Source organism: Rutilus rutilus (genome assembly GCF_951802725.1).
Source record: "Rutilus rutilus genome assembly, chromosome: 25".
Classification (NCBI taxonomy): Eukaryota; Metazoa; Chordata; class Actinopteri; order Cypriniformes; family Leuciscidae; genus Rutilus; species Rutilus rutilus.
In genome coordinates, this window is record NC_140229.1 from 22,082,523 (window position 1) to 22,105,500 (window position 22,978).

At 37.1% G+C, this 22,978-nt stretch overlaps 1 protein-coding gene and 1 pseudogene across 3 annotated transcripts in view; one reads left to right on the plus strand and one right to left on the minus strand.

The window, feature by feature from the left end:
- Positions 1–627: 627 nt before the first annotated feature.
- LOC311285440 (dynein axonemal assembly factor 3-like) lies at positions 628–3,260 on the minus strand (annotated as a pseudogene). The gene is made up of 7 exons (XR_014630356.1): positions 3,117–3,260; positions 2,494–2,605; positions 2,292–2,415; positions 1,880–2,087; positions 1,654–1,750; positions 1,478–1,552; positions 628–1,370 (listed from the first exon to the last, which is right to left on the minus strand). The product of XR_014630356.1 is annotated as a dynein axonemal assembly factor 3-like (transcript).
- Positions 3,261–10,142: 6,882 nt separating this feature from the next.
- Positions 10,143–22,978, plus strand: part of sardh (sarcosine dehydrogenase) — a 64,326-nt gene continuing 51,490 nt past the window's right edge. The window contains exons 1-7 of one of the 2 annotated variants that reach the window (XM_084400542.1): positions 10,143–10,323; positions 12,103–12,429; positions 12,716–12,894; positions 13,184–13,363; positions 13,465–13,588; positions 13,910–14,010; positions 16,577–16,681. In XM_084400542.1, the coding sequence (XP_084256668.1) occupies positions 12,108–12,429; positions 12,716–12,894; positions 13,184–13,363; positions 13,465–13,588; positions 13,910–14,010; positions 16,577–16,681 (1,011 nt within the window). In that variant the 5' untranslated portion in view covers positions 10,143–10,323; positions 12,103–12,107. Of the gene's footprint in view, positions 10,324–10,972; positions 11,105–12,102; positions 12,430–12,715; positions 12,895–13,183; positions 13,364–13,464; positions 13,589–13,909; positions 14,011–16,576; positions 16,682–22,978 lie in introns of those variants that run through there. The other variant, XM_084400543.1, reaches the window with a different exon arrangement.

Genomic DNA, 22,978 nt, shown 5'->3' on the forward strand with positions numbered 1-22,978 from the left:
AAGGCTGCGAGACAGAGGATGAGTTTTTGGACTTGATCAGAGAAGACATGCAACTAGAGAGGAAGGCAGAGGCGAGGAGAGCACAGGAAAGAAGGGAGAGGATGGACAGGCTGTTTTCTCTTCTTGAGAGAATGATTGAAAAATATATTGTTTAATTTTTTTTCACTTTTATTTTTCAAATGGAAAGAAATTCTGTACATTATATTTATGCAACTTTAAATGTGTAAATAAAAGACAATGAATTGTTCTGGACATTGTTTCTTTTTGTAATGACAGTCATAATTTCTACATGAAACAAATTCTTCTATACCTTTAAAAAAAAAAAAAAGCAAAAAACATTTGTTCTATAGGCTACATTAAAGAACTTTTTCCAACATACGTTAAACATAACAAAATCAACATAAACATTTAAATTTACAGTAAAAAAAAAAAAAAAAAGTAGACTTTTATTGAGCTGAGCAGGGAGACCCTGGTGGAGCTGCTGGACCGGGATGGGCTGCCCCTGGTAATGCCTTCTGCTGGTGGGACATCATCTGGGATGGTCTCCAGAGTGTTTAAGTGCATATTTCCACTATCCACTAAGTTGTCTACCAACAGGTTTGCAGGACAAACACTTTTGTGGAATTTGCAAGGGAAAAGGAGAATTTATTTGATCGTTGGTGTACTTCCATGAAAGTTACCACTAAAGAGCAGAGAATTAGTGCTCTTAGAGGAGTTTAAACATTGTGCTCCTCATGCTGTAGCTGAACATATTACTGAACACAAAGTGAATAAACTTTCTGAAGCTGCTATCATGGCTTATGAATTTGTGTTAACCCATCGGGGGTCATTCAGTTTGTTCAGCTTTAAGAATGACATGAGTAAATCTGTGTTTTGCTCTCAAGCTAAGACAAAGTCTCCTGTGATGAGTAGGAACGTTAAATGACGTGGTCATTTATTAGTTTCAAAGCTGATTTTGGCAACACTTCATAATAACATTCATTTAAAAGTTACCAAACATGAATACATTTATATAATGCTTAAAATCATTAGTTCATGTACATTCAAGCAGCTAGAAACTATATCATTTTATACATTTTCATATACATATTTAAATGTTTGTTAAAGTTAAGTCTTGGTTAATTAAATCTCCAATTAAGACACAATTAAATTTCTAATCTGAAATGTTTTTTGTTTTTTTTAAATGTAAAAATTTTTACATCAAATGAATATGACTGATGTAGTGCAGTGTATGTTTGTAGAGTGTGTATCTGAAACTGTGCGAGTCGCTGCTCTGGTCGTGTGTTGCAGTGAATCCTAATTCTTCAGCGATCTCCTTTACTCTGTCAGCAAAACCTCACACTTGCTCTTTTGAAAGGTCCAACAGGAAGCTGAACAAGAAAAAACAGTGATAATGAGCATTCAGGGGTTTTGCTTGCAAGCTATGCATCAAAATGTTAGCATGAGCATGAATTTGTGTGTGTGATGATGGACTCACTTCGCTAACTCTATCACCAGAGCAGCATCAGGCGCTGCGATCTCTCTCAGAGAAGAATCGAGCTGATGAACCATACTGAGAAAACAGAGATTGTGTTATCATCAGACAGTTTATGCTGGTCACTCACACACAAACCCAAGCACTGTTTCTGTGAGCTGCGTATGAACAGGCTTCACCTGGCTGAACAGAAGATGCTGTTGAACAAGTTCCTGTATTTGTTTTTGAGGGGAAGTTTGTTGAGTGACACTTTCACTCCATTCAGGCTCAGCAAATCTGCAAAAACACAAGAACCCAAAATAAATGTTGAAAACTCTCAAAACTATTAAAAGCAGCACTGTTTGATTCGTTTACAGCACTTCACTGGCAATAGATGTACATTGTTTTGACATAATAGGATGTTACCAAGCACTTGTGTCTGTTGCTCAGGTTCTGTGTGAGTTTGAGAGGAAGGTGGATCATTCGGTGTCTTCTCTTCTGTTGTGAGACTGTCTGCGGATTGCCAGCAGGAACTCGAAGGGTTTGGTACATCTTCATTCAGTAAAGAGCTCTCTCTAGTGGCAAGACATTCAAACAACGCCAGGACGTTCACCTCTGAAATATCCTGAGCCGTCTGAGAGAGAAAGATGGACAGAGAAAGGTAAATCATGATGGAAATGTTATTGCAATATAATATGCAGTATATCATGCAGTGACAAGCTATAAAGATAAGTCATACATGTGGTCTTGGACAGAGAAAAGAAGTAATGCAATATGAGGTTTTTGTTTGTAACTTAATTTTGGGGGGTATTAGGGGTTATTAAATAGTTCCTGTCACCTTTACATGTTGATTGTTCTGTTTCTTCAGGAGGTCTTTGTTCTCGGTCTCTATGCCGAAGGACAGATATGGACCGGAGACGATGTACTCCCGAATATCCTCTAACAGCGACCCGATCTCCACGCTGGTACAAACACACACACCGTTGCATGACAGTGTATCATGGCTCACAACTATTATTGTAGACAGTCAATCTACTCACATGATTGAACACTCTGACTCTGATTGGCTGTTTGGTAAAGCCCCTCCCTCATTTCAAAGGCCACACCACTTTCCCTCCATTTCACATACTGATGTTTGCTGATGATGTCACACTAAGAGAAAAATCACAGGATTTTGTAGAACAGTAGTGAGGCAGGCTTAATATCTTTTACTAAAACCATAAAAAAAACTATTTTGTTACTTCAAATAAATTAAATTAAATCCTATCTTTATTTAAACTTATTTTATTCCAAGCTAGTTGCCAAGGCAACACTTGTCATTTTCGGTTAGTTTCACTCGCGGTACTAAAATAACTGAAATGGAAATATAAATTAATAAAAAGTATGAATACACACACACAAAAACTACAAAATTAGTAAAACTAAATTTTTGTTTCTTTATACATGGAAACATGGAAAAAGGGTCTGCTGTGAATCATAAATATGTCATTTAGGTGCAGTAATTCGGAAATTGCCTAAACAATCACATTTGTAATAAAATATGGGCTGAAATAAGTCTAATTGTTAAATAACTGTGTAACATCCAGTAAATTGAGTCTTATTGCACAGCTCTGATTGGCCTTCTGGAGTGCAGGTGTATAATGTCTTGTTATTTGCTACATACGCCTCTCTGGTGCAGTTTCATGCTGAGATCCCAGTCGAAACACCCCTGTCGTGAGTCGTAGCGAGTCCCCAGGTGCTGCCGAACACGGGCGTCCCAGACCTTACGCACACTTGCTGGCACTGACGGTGGCCGTTCCCACAGTTTAAATCATCATCATCATCATAAACTTTTATTCCAGACTCATGGTCCATTCAGAAGGCAGAGACATGACATACAACATACATGAAAAAGAGAAAGATAAACATATACAAAGAGATAAAAACAGGAGAAACAACACTAAAACATTTCTATAAAAGACAGTTATACCAGTGTTTCCACAGTGAAGATTGATATCGTATGGTACTAAACCCAGGATTTACCAACCGCATAACAATGCTGTTCTTGGAGGCATTCAAGCGACAAATAAATTTGTAAATGAGTCTCCTTAATAATGCCTTAAAGGTACTGACCCCTGCATTACAAAACAGTTCACTTGCACTGGAGCTCCTGGGTTTGTTGAGCAGTATCCTCATACAGTCATTATAAGCAACCTTAAGCTTCTGCATACTTGCCTTTTTAAACTTAGTCCATAAAGGAGCAGTATACAAAGGAGTGCAATATGCTTTAAACAGGCTAATTTTGACATCATCCGTGCACATGTTGAATTTTCTTACCAACATGTTAGCTTGGGCATATAATATGCGACGCTGCCTGTACAAATCCTCATCATCAGATAACTGATCTGTAATGTAATGACCCAGATATTTAATTTTATTACAGACACTCATCACTTGTCCTGACAGATAAAAGTCTGGAAAACAAAGATCTCTGTCCCCTTTTGTCCTACATATCAATACAGCACTCTTTTTGGCATTGTACAACACATCATATTTCACCCCATATTCAGAGCAGATATTCAGTAGCTGCTGAAAACCAGCACTGCTGGGAGAGAAAATGGCCAAATCATCAGCATACATAAAATGATTAACCAAGGTGCTACCAATCATACACCCTGTTATGCAACTTGATAATTGATGGGATAACTCATCCATGTAAAAGTTGAAGAGGGCTGGTGAAAGTAGCCCCCCCTGACGTACCCCATTATTTACCCCAAAAGTGGCAGATTCTATATTACCCCATTTAACCTGCATACTCTGGTTGGCATACCAGTAAGCCAGGATTCTTATAATGCTATCAGGGGCACCCTTTTGTCTCAGTTTTTCAAATAGCTTATGGTGATTGACTCTGTCAAAGGCCTTAGAAGCATCAATAAACCCAATTATCATGGATGAGTTCTGTCTTATGTACTTATGAGTTGCCTCCTTCAGAGCATAAATACACAAATCAGTACCAAACTTAGCTTTAAAGCCAAATTGATTATCAGTGGTACCAATAAAAGGACCTAAACGATCAAGCAAAATCCTTTCCAGTACTTTGGATATCACACTGGCTAGGGCTATTGGCCTATAATTATCCAAACTCCCAACCTTGCCTGCCTTGTCCTTAATAACTGGCACAAGGGTAACAGACAACTTAGATTCAGGTAGCAGACCATGGGTCATGAATCCAGAAAAGCAAATGGCAAGCAATACTGCCACCTTAGGGCTAGCAAACTTAAGGTGCTCTGCTGTAATGTGGTCTAACCCACTTGCTTTCTTGTCAGATAGCTGTGCTACTGCCTGGCAGACTTCACTGGAGGTGATTATCACTGGACTACTGTTAGCAATATTTGTCACTCTATAGGGATCACTTTTAACACAGTTAAATAAGGCGGAGTAGTGTTGCCTCCACAGCTCAGCAATATTCTCAGCTCCTGACACCCCTTCCACGACACATGGAAGCAATGTGTTGGCCCTATTCAGAGCTCTCACCTCCTTCCAAAAGCCATTAACATCCTTACCCCTAAGTTTCTCAGCCAATGAGTTTGCTCTCATAGCCTGTTCATGTTTACCAATGTAACGGATGGCATATTTGAGTGTAGTGCTAGTAAATTTTTTATGCTCAAGGATCGGACCATTTCTAGGTCTGCCTGCATGCACCCATGCCTTAAATGCTACCCTAGCTTCTGAATGATGTGCCTCAACATGCCTGTTCCAGCCTGGCTTAATGTTGATAGTTTTTACAGGTAGTGCAAGGTATGGTCTACTAGCCTCATACATTGCACCCACAATACTGTCATACATGGCAGAGAGGGTTTCACGGTGGGAGATATCAATACAGTTCACATCCAAGCACATAATAGCATTCTTGGGTAAACAAATATTACTGAAAAGAACCTCAGTTTTCATACAATATGTCAGGAGATCATCATTTGTGAATTTAGCCCAATCCAATTTAGTCTTGCAGCTATCATTCACCCCCTGAATCAACTCAGGAAGACTTTCCACATCAAGCTTCACAGCAAACGGCACATGGTCTGACATGGAAGTCCCATATAGAATTTCTATAGATTGCAAAATAGCATGGGCATCAGCAGTGGTAATGCAGTGGTCAAGCCATGATGTTGTGTGCCATGCTTCACTTATATAAGAATAGCTATCTGCTGCAGAAGCAATTGGCTGGACAAAATGAGGTTATTATCATCACAAAACTGTACTAAATGCCTGGCAAACAAAGACTTACTGTCTGTAAGGTCTGCGTTCATGTCCCCAACAACACAAACACTTGTATAATGATTCTCATGAATAAAGGAATGTATATAAGCAAGCCTATTTAAATATAAATCTTCATTCTGCAAACACTCATAAGGTGTATATACATTGAGAATAGTAAGTTCTTTATTATTAAACCTCAATTGTACCGCAATACACCAGTCAAACCCAGTCCTAATGACATTTATCACTGAGTCCAGCTTCTTGTGCCATAGAATAGCCACACCCCCTGATATCCGACCTCTCACTATACCCATAGTAAGGTCCGCTGTGGATTCCCCAGCTCCGTGGAAACTGTCATTAAAAAAGTTTAATTTTTCTAGATCCTGCTTAGGTAAAAAAGTTTCTTGCAGACATAAGACGTCGCATTTTTGTAACAGGTTATCCACAACCATACGTCGAACCCTATCACCAGCAGTATTGCCAACACGCAGCCCCCGACAGTTATAGGATGCAACACGCATGTTTGACAGTTAAGATAGCGGGGCTGCCGCAACTCCAACGGACCCCGCTGCAACAGGTGTAGAGATGGTCCCGTTAGAGTTAACTACTGTTACGACCCTGCGCTTCCTTTTCTCGCCTGCTGGTGGCGGGATGACTTGTGAGGGTGTGGGCGATTGCACACTCCTGATGAATAATCTCATCTGGTTGTGGAGAGGAGAAAAGATGGGACTGATTTAATCCATTTCACTTTTTCCTCTGGGGATAGGCAGTCCCCAGGAGAAGTCATTTGCTTGAACCTTTGCGTTTGCTGGATCAACATTTCCTCACCATTTGGATTATAATTTCCCCCCCCTTTATTTAAACCCTAGACATTGTTATATTATTTTGTATTGTATCATTTTGACACTTGAATAAAGAAACTAGCAAGTCAATCAATCTGAACAAGCGCTCCTATTTTTTGTTACGGTCGAGAGCGTACTACATTTATCATTTACCAGTGATCATTTTCGAATTTGTCATTCAATAGAATTATTATAATAAAATAAAATCATGAATCTGTTAGTCTTGACTGGCAAGGCTACGATTCGACTTTAAGCCTCAGCTAAACGATTAAACAGAAAATGCGAGCAGCACCCGATGACATAGTTCGAATTACAGGGGGTACGTACCCCCCAGTACCCCCTGTAATTCGAACTATGTCATCGGGACAGAAATATCAGTTTTGGGGGGGGTCAGATAATTTTTCTGATATTGTGAAAAATATATAATTACAGTTACAATACAAGTCAACTCCTATTTTCACTGTAGGAACATTTTAATGTAAAGCGATTTCAGACACCCCTATTGTGGACCGTACCATTTTTAACCACCGTGGCTAGAAGCAACGGAGATAGAGAACGACTTCAACTTCCAGTAGGGGTTCAGCAGTCAGGGCACTGATCAGGGAGTCGGCCATTTTAAGGGCTGTCTGAATCGCTAAATCCTACCAATGCACTGAAACATTTGCTCCATAAAAAGTCCCACAATGCACTGTGAAAGGACTATTATAATCAATGCTTTTGCGTTGCGAACGCAGTTACTCGGGGAAACGCACAAGTTTTGCGAGAGAACTCAAAATATATTTTTCCTCCCATCTCATGTTTTTTCATCACCATATCCTTTTAGGGACTCCGTACAAAAATATAATACAAAAAATAAAATAATAATAATAATAATAATATCTAATTCTCAACATTAACAAATCTATAATACTAAAAACAATGAGGAGGGTGAATTTACAGTACATGGCTTATATGCAAAATATACAAAAGTTTGAAGCTTTCTGACATTATTCACAAGAGAGAGAATTCGCATTTGATTCAAATTAATATAGGCTAAATCCAGTTTTGAGTGTTTTCTATGGCAAGCCGTTTTAGCTTAAATTGTACCCAGTGTTACTCGTCGTAATTGCATCAATTAGAGAGCTCTACAATTCAATTCTTACTAGTAGCAATTACATTTAGAGATCTCTCTAATTCAATTCTTACTAGTAACAATTCCAATTAGAGAGCTCTACAAATGAATTTTTACTAGTCATATGTCTCCATTGACTTCCATTCATTTTTAATTACGGAGCTGTACAATTGAATTGTTACTACTAAGAATGCAATTGCAGAGTTCTTTAATTCAATCACAGAGCTCTGCAATTATACATATGTTTAATTCGTTTTTTTACTAGTAAAAATTCAATTAGAGAGCTCTCTAATTGTAATTGTTACTAACTGAACTGTAGAGCTCTCTAATTGGAATTGTTACTAATAATAATTCAATTGTAGAGCTCCGTAATTAAAAATGAATGGAAGTCAATGGTGACATATGACTAGTAAAAATTCAATTGTAGAGCTCTCTAATTGTAATTTTTACTAGTAAGAATTGAATTAGAGAGCTCTGTAAATGTAATTCTTACTAGTAATGATTGAATTAGAGAGCTCTCTAATTGTAATTTTTACTAGTAATGATTTACTGTAGAGCTCTCTAATTCAATTCTTACTAGTAAAAATGCAATTACGACGAGTAACGCTGGGTACAATTTAAGCTAAAACGGCTTGCCATAGTTTTCAGTTCCAGATTCTTTAAACATTATGTACAAGACAGGGAACAATACAAAATTAAAATAAATAAATAAATGTTTATTTAAAAATAAAACCTGAGTCAAACATTACAGTACAACTGAATGACTCTTATATAACCGTTTCTCTCATTATTTAGGTGTTGAAAGTGGAGAGGATTGATACATGATTAATATCAGCCAGCTCATGGGTAAGGAGAAGTGTTGGGCCATTTCTAAAACACCATCCTCAGCTGAAGGCATTGCCCCTCGTGACCCCAGCGAACCCTGTTTCATAAGAACAGCAAAATGCCATCGCATCTGAGCAGTTCATTCTCAAATGACACAATCAGTGGCTGAGCTTATGTCTCATGTCTCATCAGATGGTTTTGGTCCTCTGTCTGCGTCTACATGTCAAACTGTTGGCTTTTTACCCAATGTTGTAGTGCTCTGATGACATCACAGTTGTTTGTAGACTCAGATCTGTTATGAACATTTAAAGAACACTTAAATATAATTTTACAACCATTTAAAAGTATCTGAATGAATGAATACAGCAATGTTTGTGGGTGCCACTGCCATCACTGATAGGGTTTTCTCATTGCTTCATCCAGTGTGTTGTCATATTTCCCTGACCGGGGGTGGGGCTCTCTAAACCTCTTCTGATTGGCTGTTTCAGATAGGGAAGGTTTTGTGAGGTCAGACTCAGTGTGTGGCTGAAACAGAGTTTTCACGGCTCTCAAGGATGTTTTGTGCGTGAAGAAATAGGTCAGCCAATAATGGTCAAAGTTCATGGTATCTGGAAAACTTGTTATTCTGTCTGATTTGTAAGACACTAGGCTACATATAAAAACCTTCAAAATCCCATTTTAGTAAATGTATGGAGGCCCATTTCTGCCACATAAGAAAATAAATCACATTATGACATAAAAAGTCAAAATGATGAGATGAAAAGAATAAATGATCACATAAAAGTCCTCGTTATGAGAAGCTGTGTTGAAATTCTGACTTAAAAAAGTCAGAATTATGACATATTATAATTATAGCATAGAATATAATCTAACTGTCATAGTTATGACTTAGTATGCCACTATTATGACTGTTTATGTAACGTGGCTTCCATTTAAATGTAAAACATCCCTAAAATGTATTTTTTCATGAAATAAGAATAATCAGATGCCATATGTATGTGCTTATTTGCATGCATACTGACACCCATTTTATAAAGTATATTCATGTTTGTGTTGTCTAATGCATGTTCAGGAATCCATGTTAGGAGCCCCATTATATTCCTCCTGTAATCCTCATCCATGTTCTCAATATTTTCCAGCAGCAGTGAAGCCTCCTGTACTAGAGCAGATGTCTGAGATCAAGCTTTCTGCTCTAATTGTGATCTGCTCTAAGGATAAACTGACAGCTGAGTCTCAACATGCCATCGAGCATGTAACCCTATATACACTGTATATGTATAAATGAATATAAAACCATAAGGTTTGAAACCCACATCTTTGGTTACATCTTTATAGTCTAGAACATTTTTAAAATCAAGTACTAATGATCGTATTATACACACTTACATATTAAGAAAATATATAAAATGAAATAGAAATGTATATTTCCATTATATATAGCCTATAATATAATATAATAATAATTATATATATATATATATATATATATATATATATATATATATATATAATAAAAAAATATTTTAATATTATTTTATTATTTCAATATATAATTAAAAAAATAGTATTTACTATTTTATTATATATAAAATAATAATAAAGTTGATAAAACATTAAATTATATTTCTTTCTTTCCTCAACCCATTGGTCCCACCGTCAGACACCGTCAGCTGCTGGTGGGTGGAGAGTTTACACTATGTGCATGTGTATTTGGCAGCTTGCAATGCAACCAATGGATCTGGGCTGCAGTGTGCACTAAACAGTGCACAACGTCCACACCAGCAGAAATCTTTTTTTGTGTGTGTGTGTGTGTGTGTTTTTTTTCCTTTCCATAGTGGATTTATTCATCTGACAAGGTGAGCAATGCATGTGTTGTTCTGGAACTGTCTGAAAAACTCTCAACTCTCTCTCAAAACCTACTTTAGCTGCCTAGAGTAACTTAGGCAATATTTATTGGCATGACAGAAACCGTTCTAAGGTTCTTTTGAGTGTAAATTGACAGCAAACGACCACTTTTAACCCACTTTGAAAGTTTCACACGTGTAACTTTGAATCCAAATTGCAGAAATCCGAAATGTACAGTGTAAAATCAAATGCCGTACCGCTGCGCGAGTTATTTATCAACAGACAACCGATCATAATCCCCTCAGTGTCGCATTAAATATCAATGCGTGTTTAGTAGTTTCAGCGTCTGAAGAAAAGGTTATGTTATAGAGTGGCGGCTTGTATTTTTTAAGAGGCTACAATTTGTGTGTGTGTGTGTGTGTGTGTGTGTGTGTAATATGCCCTATATTTAATAGCGTGCTCGTGGCATGTTGTACCTTTTCGATTGATAATAATATGCAAAGATGTACGACCTGGGGTTTGCAAATGTACAGTGTGATGTTGGCCTGAGGGAACTCATCGAAACACCCACCGAAGTATGAAATACTCGTCAGACACGTTGCAGCTCTGTTTGTTTTTCGGCTCATTCACTCATATCTGCAGTTCTGAAGTTGGCCACACACACAGCTGTGGTCGTCCACATGCTCAGTCAGCAAACAGCCATATTTGAGCATCGGTTGTACTGGTTATGAACAACATATCTCAACAGCAGTTAACAAACAGAGGACTTCTGCTCTTTTACTTTTTATATAGGTGAGCGACACTGATGTGAAGTTACTACTAACCTATCACTTCACAGTCACACGCTGATAGTTTTTTTTTAGTTGTCTTGTTTTTTTTTTTGACATGTTATCTAATAATGCATGTGCATCTGTTTTACAATGTTGTTGTTGTTTTGCACGTTATTATTATTTAGTTTAATATCAATTTCATCGTGCTTGCATTGCACAAATGCTTCGATCAGCCTAAAACAAGCTTTTGCATCACGTTCTGCAGAAGTTGGTCATTATTGCATTATTTTCAGGCGACACGTTTGTTGACCAGTGACTAGGCTTAAATAAGAAACTGAATTGTCTGTAAAACATTTCAGATGACAAAGCTTAACTCTTAATAGTGTAGATAAGCTGACTCACATGATGCTCACAGTGAAGAATGTTAAGACATATGCAGAGGAAATTATACATTTAAATTAGATGGATAATAAAGATTAAAATTACTTAGTGCTTGGCTTAAGTTAGTTTTTTATTTTAATTGGTAACACTTTACAATAAGGTCCCATTTGTTAACTTTAGTTAATGCATTAACTAAAACTAACTGAGCAATCCATTTGTTACAGTATTTATTAATCTCTATTAACGTTAATTAATAAAAATACAACTGTTCATTGTTAGTTCATGTCACCTCAGGTCCATTAAATAATGTTGAATAAATAAAGATGAATAAATGTTTTTGAATGATTTTTCATTGTTAGTTAATGTCAACTTATGTAGTTAATGAATGCAACCTTATTGTAAAAAGTTACTATATTATTATTTTTAAAAAGCCCAAAATTGCAGCTGTATATCAAAAATCCAGGTGTATTTTATTTTGAAGTAAACTTTTTTTAATGGGCAGACTATTTATCTTATGTAGAAAACTCAAAAAAGTAATTGTAACAAATAAAAGTGGGCCCAGTACTGAGCCCTGAGGGACTCCTTTTCTATCAACATTATATAATAAGAGTGTGTGTTTATGGTCTTGTGTTGTTGCAGGGGCCATGGCCTTCTTGGGAACAGTGGCGCGGAGGGTGACGGCATGCCGTCAGCACCTCTCGCCCCTCTGCCGTGCCACCACCCGCTGCTATAGCTCCCAGTCTACACACACCACAGAGAAGAGCGTCCCCTATGAGAAGACCCTCAAACAGGAGGATGGCATCAGTGGGCCCACCAAACCACTGCCAAAGTCTGCAGATGTTGTGGTGATAGGAGGAGGAAGCCTTGGTTGCCAGACCCTCTACCACCTGTGTAAAATGGGCATGACCAATGTGGTTTTGCTGGAGAGGGACAGATTGACTGCAGGCACCACCTGGCACACGGCGGGTATTGCACTCTGTTTACTTTATGATTAGAGACTTCAGTTTTTAACTTTCATTGAACAATGTGTAAGGTAAAACTGAATCTAGGTAGCAAATCTGATTTAATATCCCACTTGTACAGTTTAGTTTATGTGTTTAGTCCATGAATAGGCTTACATAACTGGTTGTATAATAGTTAAAGCCTACTCCATGGGCGTAGCAGTCTGTCAAATACAAATGAGCTCCAACTTGTCTTTTGAATATTGTTTCTTTGCTTGAATCAGATACTACATCTTTTTATGTTTTCACAGGTCTTTTGTGGCAGTTAAGACCAAGTGATACTGAGGTGGAACTCTTGGCTCACACTCGCAACGTGATCAGCTCAGAGCTGGAGGAGGAGACGGGACTCGAGACGGGCTGGATCCAAAATGGAGGCCTGTTCATCGCTTCCAACAAGCAGCGACTGGACGAGTACAAGCGCCTCATGTCGGTATGGCACAAATGCTAAACCACACATCTTGGCAAGATAGAAATGGAACTGCTGCACAATCAAATTACAAAGACAAAAAAAAAAAAAAGGTCCAGCCTCGCCTAGAAATTCAGCGTTTGCAACAAAAAAAAGATTCATTCGTATGTAAAATGTGCCAATTTTTTTTTTTTTATAATGAATGCAGCGATTGACTAATCGGAATCAAGAATTTCAAAGAGGCATGTGTTAATAATGAATAAAATGTGAAACAAAATCTGATAAGTGGATACTCACACATTTTGCTTTTCAGTTGGGTAAAGCGTACGGCATTGAGTCATACGTCCTGTCGCCAGCTGAGACTAAAGACCTGTATCCTCTGATGAATGTGAAAGATCTTTATGGCACACTCTATGTGCCTAAAGACGGCACCATGGACCCAGCTGGCACCTGCACCACCCTCTCCAGAGCAGCCACTGCACGGGGTGCCACTGTACGCCTCCTCACCCTAAACTCTCTTCAATTGATGATTGACTTCTTTAGTTACGACTGAATGCATGAACAATATTGAAACATGATTATTATTGATTTCAGGTGATCGAGAACTGTCCAGTGACAGGTGTCCAGGTTAAGGTTGATGATTTTGGCGTGAAGAGAGTGAAAGCTGTAGAAACTGCTCATGGGACCATCCAAACTCCATGTGTGGTGAATTGTGCAGGTCAGAAAGATGCAGACTTCACCAGCAGAGGGCAGTGTGTGATAGTGAAATAGCATTTAACCATGTATTGCTGTTAAAGCAAAGTTTTTGACCAATGTCACCTCACCTCTAAGTCTTTTAAATATTTAAAACATACACATACATGCATATATATATATATATGTATATATATATATATATATATATATATATATATATATATATACGGTATATATATATATGGTCTTTTTTTAATGGATATCATAATCAAATTTCACCAACTGTCTGTTTTCATGCCAATACAGCATAATCCTGTCACTTATACTTCTCTATGTTTTTTAGGTGTCTGGGCCACTAAGCTGGGTAAAATGGCAGGCGTCAATGTTCCATTGGTAGCCATGCATCATGCTTATGTTGTCACAGAAAGAATCGAGGGAATTCAGGTAAGCTATTAAATGCCGCACATTGTCCATTTCAGCATAGTGTTACACATCACAAACCAACAATCATAATAAATCATGTCTTTGCTCTTAGTTATAGCCTAAAGTATCTGTGATGGACATAACGTGCATAAAATGCCCCACTACCTCACTGGGGTCTTGAGTAATCACACCTTTGTCCTAGGCTATGTAAACAGCAAACACTAGGATCTTTGCAGAAGATGGCGCCATGACTTCAGATGAATCAACACATTTGTGCACAACATGGTCCTTAACATTCCACGCACTAAAAAACAGCAGGAAAACTCAAAATCACACCATTAAGGGGAGAGATGCACATTATACAAAAACAGTGAGGCATTTTGCATGATTTTTTCATACAGTGATGCATGCTGGGAAACAGAGTCCAGCATTTTAACAGCCGGTTAATGTGCAGCAATTGCGTTGAGCCGAACTAATTAGCATTCTTTTTAGTGCAAACGTCTTGGTTTAAAGTTTTTAATCAACTGAATCCAAATTTAGTTTTCGAATTCTTAGACAAAATGGGCCTTTCTATTTAAACGGGTAAAACGGCAGTTTCTTTTTAAATTTTTAATATGTTTTTTTTTTTTTTTGCCATGAAAATAACCAAAGAAACTTGTGTGGCATTAAAAAAACAAACAAATTAATTAAGATTATTGTTTATTGTGCCTTATTAAAAAAAACTGCTATTTGCCTGCTGCAATTAATGTTCTATACCCGTGAAAAGTAGATCAGGGCTCAACAAAGAGGATGGGCTGATGACCACTTTGACAGAGTTTCAGGCCACATGTGCTGCATTGATACTACAATTTACATCTTGTGTATATATGTTTTTGTGCCTTTACGGTGTCTATTGAACGCTGTTATTGAATTGTGCTAATTATGTTACCAAGGAAACCAATGAAATGTACAAATTTAAATGTGTTATTAAAGAAACCAAGGATAATGTGACAGCATCAGTTAGAATGGTGTGAAAATTATAAACAGATCAGTAATGCTTCACACTAGATTACTGTTTCCCAGCAGTTTATAGCTGTCATAGTTACATTTATATGTATTTCCATGTAATAATAACAAATATTATAAACAAATGTATTAATAGTATTTGATATTTACATTTAATAAAAATAATAATGATGTAAATTAATAATATAATTAAATAACTACATAATAATGAAATGAAAGGTTCAGCCATGAAACTCTTCGTGTTCTGATTGGTTCGTTCAACGTAATGTTCTCAGCCAATCAATTTCACGTATTCATTACCGTTTCCCTTTGTAACCATGGCATCCAAACAAATACACTAACTCTGCGCGCCGTGTGGATTCTTATTCTACCCCTCCGCCTCCCCAGCACCACCTGCCTAGATCTGCTACAGTCTCTCTCTCTCTCTCTCTCTCTCTCTAGCAGCATCAGCACGTGTCCAATAAATTTATGTTCCGAACATAAAATTCTACACTCACTTTAGGTGGTGTTTAGTCTACTAGGTGACTGCAACGCATAACTGGAAATAAATGAGTTGTACTATTTCGAAACGGAAGTGCGTCACGGACCTCGGTGCAAGTAGTCCATTGGGGCGTCGTGCTCTATTCTGTGGCAAATCACAACAGCAGCCATGGCATAAGCACTTAGCTCAGAGCCTTCCTCTGGATTATGCAACACTGTGTGTGTGTGTGTGTGTAGGAGAGAGAGAGCGCCTGTAGTTTGATGCATGGTTGATGACAGCTATGTTACTCCTCACAGAATGGCCAATGTGTCATCACTGAATCTCAAGTAATGAGATGTTTGTCATCCACATGATGTGATAGTGAAATTGATAGATATTTTGCTTCTGAATGCACTGTGAAACTGCAAAATTAATATTAAGCCCTCAAACCAACATTAACATACTTTGGAAGCTTGTTTCTACCAAAAAAAAAAAAAAAAAGGTAATTGTGACCATTTATCTCGCAATTGCGAGTTTATAACAATTTCGATTATTATAAAAATTTTTTTTTACAATGTTTCACGTTAACATTAAATAATGTATTGCTACATTTGTTACAATATTTATTTATCTTTGTTAATGATAGTTAATAAAAATACAGTTCACAGTGCATTAACTAATGTTAACAAATACAACTTGATTTTAATTATTAAATGTATTAGTAAATGTTGAAATTAGCATTTACTAAGGTTAATACATGCTGTAGAAGTGCAGTTCATTATTAGTTCATGTTAACTAATGTAGTTAATTAATAAAACCTTATAGCTATATTTCCATCCAAAGTTGCGAATATAAACATAAAACTCGCACAAAATATCGCATAAAACATTTGCGAATAAAGTACCATTTCCATCCAGTGAGTCGAACAAAACCGCCATTATATGACGCTTAATATTCCGTGTCGGAAATAAGCTTCCATAAATTACACAGGAGAGTGGAAGTATCACTGTACACACTGATCGTATCATCTGATGTTGGTTATAGTTTCACCGTATTTGCTCCTACAAAATGCTTTGTCATGCATGAATATAATGCGCTTTCTAATATGTCTTTTTCCACTAGAATATGCCCAACGTCAGGGACCATGATGCATCTGTCTACCTCCGTCTCCAAGGTGACGCTCTTTCCGTGGGAGGCTACGAACAGAACCCCATATTCTGGGATGATGTAAGTTTCCAAAAGAGAAAAAATATTACTGAGTCTGAGATATAAAAGGTGTTATTCTTTCCATATTTTTGCTATAGTTGTTTATGTTGTATATTTGCTGTGTTTGGTTTGAGTTCCACAATCCATATATCAGGAAGTTCCCATTTACCATTTGATTTGCTGTGCATTCAAGTGATTTGGTATACAAAAAAAATGGGTGCATGATTTGGGTCCTCTTCCCACTTTTTAGAGCTATTGCACAAAATGAGGGGCAAAAAGTGCATTAGGTTTGTAATTGATGTTTTATCAAATTATTTATCTTTCTCATTGGGGATTGACAATGTATCATATCGGTTATCGGCCGAAAATTAATGTTTTAGTTTTTTATCACTATTGGGTGATATTGTGCATGCTAATTTCTGCCTATTTTTACATTTAGATCGACCGTTAGATGATAGAAAAGTTAGTTAATATTTATAAACATTTCACTGATATTTTATTATACTATTATAGTGTTTATTAATATTTTGAATTAGCTTTCATTTTTACATTTTATTTTATTTAGTTATATATTTTAGTTTGTTTTAGTCATTTTGTTATTTTGTTTTTATATTTCTATTCAGCTTTAATTTATTTAATTTTTAGTTTTAGTAATTTTATTAATTCAATTTAAACTTATTTTATTTCAGTTAGTTGCCAAAGCCACATTTCTACTTTTTGCATAATTTTAAGTTTCAGGTAAATTTGTGTTTCAGTGAAAGACGCACACACACACACACAGTTTAGTCTAGGGCTGCACGATAGAACAACATTAAATAGAAAACGCGATATTGCTTAGTGCGGTTTTTCAAATGGCAAAGGCCACGATTTAATTCTATAAATATGCGCTTTGTGTTTTGAAGCGCGCGTGCGACTTGTAACAGTGAGGGTCTCGGAGAGACTCGTTTCATTATTAAGTGGCTCGGTGTGCATTATTAATGAGAAGAAACTCGTTCGCTCCAATCACGGCGCTGTTTTCTGCATGAGATTGCATTACACCGGAGAATTCAAGTGTCACGAGAGGCTGTTTCAGGTGTGTTCATTCATCTGTCGTCTGTTCAACTCAGCGCTGTTGTCTTTCAGAGACACATAAAGAGGGTTCCCTACCAATACATAAAAAGCATTTCACATGTACACACACGGAACGAGCAAGTGAGTGTTTTCTGCGCTGAACACCGCGATGAGTTAAATACGAAGTTTAACAACACTCACAGCATGGATTACAGCTCATATCCGGACCAGAGTGAGCGTGGTTTACGTTTTATGGACATATTTCATATACTCTTTATCGTCTGTAAATAAAGAAATGAAACCGTAAATATTAGTATTGAAATTTTACAGTTGTACTATAAAATAACATTATTAGTTTTATTAAATACTTGATTTCTGTCATAAGATTTAGCTTACAGTAACGGCAATTGTTTTCTGGTGGGTCTTGAGATTATAGATTATAGAGATGAGATTATACTTGTCTAGGTGGGTCCTGGAATGGAAAGGTTTGGGAACCCTTGGTCTGGAGGGACGGCAGAAAGGGATTTGCATAGAGAAGGTTAGAGTATGTACTACATTTACCTTTAATATGGCAAAACGGCTAAATGTTTCTCATTAAATGGCTTCTTTTAAATCTCAGCATAGACATCTTATATTAGCCTACTGTATATACTAGTGATGTAGTACTCGAGTCCGGTCTCGGACTCAATTTCTGCTTTCTCGGACTCGTCTCGGACTTGTTCCTTCAAAGACTCGGTCTTGACTCGGACTCGGCATAGGCGGTCTCGTCCCCATCACTAGTCCACTGGAATACATACCACTAGAAAATTTTTAATTTGCTCTGCATGTCCTAACTATGATTTAAAAAGTCAGGGTGGGCTTAACATGTTGATGACAGAGCAGCACTGTTGAAGCAGTTTAGAAAAATAGGCAGAAGACGATGCATGTGGTAGGGATTTTTTTAATGATAGTAAAAGCATAGTGCATATTAAGACGTTAAGACTGCTCCTCTAAACAATTCCCAATCTAGCTTAGTCTGTAGGCCTAACTGTTGATTATTAACTGGGGTGATATTAAATCATGAATATGAAAACTGACATGTTTTTATGGTCTTGGTCTCGACTCCTAAAGACTCGGTCTCGACTCGGACTCGACCCTTCAAAGACTCGGTCTTGACTCGGCATAGGCGGTCTCTATATACCAGTACATACACTAGTATGTTTAAGTATATTATAGTTTTTGTTAATGTTTTGAAGTCTATTCAGTTTTTTTGATTTTCTGTTTTCAGTTAAAGTTTTAGTAATTTTGTTAATTTTATTTGAAAAAAAAAATCTATATAGTTTATAGTTAAACTAAACAATTTAAACTAAACAAAAATGAGAAGTGTTGCCTCAGCAGCTAGCTGAAATAAAATAAGTTTTTATATATTTTATTTCAGTTAATGTTTATTTTATAATGAAATTCAGTGAAAATGTTTATCTATCTATCTATCTATCTATCTATCTATCTATCTATCTATCTATCTATCTATCTATCTATCTATCTATATATATATATATATATATAGTTAATAACCCTGGTATGTACAGATGATCTGAAAAAGTATAATTTATGCTAAGATAACCATTTCAAACAGTCGTGTCCTCATCATGCTTTCAGAAATTTGGTAAAAAATAAATACACTTCAATAATTATGATGGTGAGGCTGAAACTGAAAAAACACAAGCCTAAGTGTCTTTACAAGCTTTTATTCTTGCCAAGAAGGTCAATTCTGATATCAAGAGTGTCCTGCAGTAAGAGGAGACACACAGCAAAGTTACACTCACACATTTAGGTCTCATCCCCTTCAGTCAACGTGTGAGGGCTTCGTTTAAACAGAAAAAACAACTCCTTTGTCGGTGTTATCTGCAGCAGAGACACCTTGAGTGAAAACAAAGCTGCGGCTCGACTGTTTTCAAGGCAACTTGAGCACAAACGAGGCTGCAGGTAACTGTTCAAGGCTAAGCACAAACATGTGTTCATCACAGATTAAGCTAGAGTTTCCTTTATAGAAGACAAAAATGTATTTAAATGGTTTGCTATGTTCAAAAAACATCTTATATGGTTTGATATAGTTTGCTATGGTCAACATTTTTCATGACAGCATTTAATGCAATTTTGTGTAAAAACATTCTGACATTTTGCATTCCAGTCAAATAAGAGGTCAAAAAGAGATTTAATTTAAACTGATGAGACTAAAATGACTGTAAGGGAAATTTAGACATTATTAAAGTCACTTATTTTACTGCCGAACACATGAATCGTCCAGTGCTCAATTGAGTGGGCCGTAACTATCAACTCTGTTGCGGATATTAATATCCAAATAGTGGAAACACTATTTATTATGGTTAACTTACAAGTAACAAGTTTCTGACATTAAATTCGTAAGCACATAACACAAGAACACTTCTCTTTAAATACGAACGGGACTCTATTGGTTATACAGGATATGCACAGACATGACCTGAACGAACCATCAATCATTAATTTAGCGTTTCTTAGGCAGGGTTATTGAACTTTATATCAATGCACCAGTTCAGCTCGAATCTTGAATCTAGAAGTAGAAAATACTTGCTTTTGTTATTTGTGTCTTTGAATGGGGATCCTGGAAGGATCTTTGCTGAAATGGGTTTCTCAGGTTCACTGGAGGTCTTTTCGTGTCTGGAGTGACGTCTTGGGAAGTCAATCATGTTCTGGTGTGCTGGCGGATGAATGGAAACAGAGTCTCTCTCGTGGCTTAAAGTCCCCCTGTGGTGAAAATCAAGCTTGTTTATATGTCTATGTGGTGTTTTTAATATGTAATTTACTCATGGTTTTGTCTTAAAGCATAAGTCAACACCATTGCTGAGTATTTTCTCCTTAACTGCAGTGAACCAAAGACACAGTTTAAAATCACTGGTGTTTCTGACGTCACAAACTACCTTGTAACCAATCAGGTCATCGTGTGATCGTCAACGAGTGGATCTCTGAGCAGGTGTGAGTGAGTGGAGGCGGGGCTCATTTGCATATTCATAGAACTGCGTATACTAAATGAGGCAAGGGTGTAGAGTTACATTCAAGATATTTTAAGTAATTTTGGTCATCAAAGGTGAGTTTTAAGGGATAAAATGATTGACTACAGGGGGACTTTAAGTTTGATGTTTGAGGTGGGCAAAGACTAGAGTCATTGACTGAAGCTTTGCGGCAAAACTTAACTTAGAAAACGAGACTCTCAACGGAAAAGAAAAGAAACCTGTCTTCTTGTCTAATGCTTTGTTCGTGTCCTCTTTGTCTGTGTTTGTCCGACCCTTCGGAGGAGTTCTGACCTTCATTTTCAGGTTGTAAATGTTTCTCCTCCCCTCACATAAATTGCATGTAATCTGATTAGACACATGGTCTCTTTAACTTTCCCACTCTAGAAGAGTACAATTTAAACATGATAATACATTTTACACAGATTTGATTCATACAATAATTCAAGAAATGATAAATCATTCACACTGATAGGAAACAAGACACACTTCTAATCACCATTTGATAGTTATAACAATTGCATGAATTATGTGTGATCTAAGCATAATAGTCACATATATAGGTTGTAACATAATACAATGTTTGATTATAAGTCCATCTAGCATTGTTTTGGAACGATCGGATGCATTTTGATATGTAAAGGCCGTCTCTGGATTTTTGAGACGATTTTGTAGTCCTGCGTTTAAGGGAAGGTCAAACAGAGGTCGTTGAGAAGGTCTGTTTTAAGTCTCTGTCTTCGGTAATCAAACAATCCTTGGCGTTAACTCCTGATTTTTCCTTGTGCGGGTCAAGATGTGCCATCTCCAAACCAATCCGTCTTTTTAAAACTGCCTAACGTTGACATCTTAAGTGTTCGTTCGCTAGTTGGGTTATCTCTTACAAGTGTTCTTTGTCTTATATGTAAGATTTAGTTAGTTTCCAGGCTAAATGGCGTCCCAAATGACAGATCATCTGATTTAGGGTCCTGAGTGTTGACTTGGAATTTGTCTCTTTCATAGATCTGATCTGATCAGTTCCTACATCACTAATATCCAGTTCATTCGCCACAAAAGTAAAGTTCACATTACTGTGTACAGTATACTTACCACATACTGCAGCAAGAAGTAATGCTGTATGATTCCAAACGTAGTGTGTGTGTGTGTGTGTGTGTGTGAGCGTGTCTGTCTGCTGATATTCCAGTGTGATGATGTCTGGAGATCTTTTTTATTTTTATACATCACTCTCCCCTTTGATCAGAATTACACTGCTTTACCTTTATAATCATCTCCAGCCTGCAGTATTCTGTAACAAAACTCTTTGTCACCTCACACTTTCACTACAGTCTTGCTATGAAACAGCGGATCAATATCTTAGGGAAGTGTGAACATTTTGAGGAGTGTGTTTGTAGAAACGGCGCTGGTCTGAAACTTTTAATGAGACGGTGTGAAGCCTGGCCTGTTCTCAGCACATGCAGCCTCTACAGTTTTTATTTTTAAACTCCAGTCTGCTCCACACCGGCCACATATTCTCTCCATTTTTTTGCGATCAGCATTTCATCAGCTGTCGGATTGCTCACACCGTCTGCTGCTTCTTTCCATCCCACGGTTTCGAGGGTTCATTGACATTCCCCTGTGGCAGAGAGAAAAGACAGTGACAAGCAGAGAGGATTTTGCTTAAATAAAATTACAAATTGAAAAGTGTTCTTGGAAGAAGCATACTTGTGAAAAGTGAAAAGTGAAGTTTGAGCCGTGCAGATGGTTGATGGGGAAGATGGTGTTGCTCCTTAAAATCAACATGCAATAAAGTGCACTTTATTCGAAAATATATGTTTGTTTTCATACTGGAGTTGCTCTCGAAGTTGCTCCTGCAAAGTAGAAAATTGACTTCACTAACAAGCTTTACAAAGCATCCCAGAAGAATAAGCTTCAAATGTAATAATAATATATATTTTTTTAAATCCTCAGGGGACCTTGCGTCACTATTATAAGTGACTATAATTTTGGATAATTTCTGCGAAATTACTTTTAACATTTCAAACACACAGATCCTCCATAGACAAAAATAATGTACATCTGAGAAAACGGACAATGGCTACAGTTGTTAAGGATTGGTCAGTGATGTTTTTAAGGCGGGGCTTAGCGAAGGGTCAATAGGACTCCAGCAGTTTAACTTGATTGGTGTTTTTACCTTAGTGACGTTATCATCCAGTAAGACCTTCCTCCCGAATCATTGATGTATGATTTATGGCAGCAGTGGGCT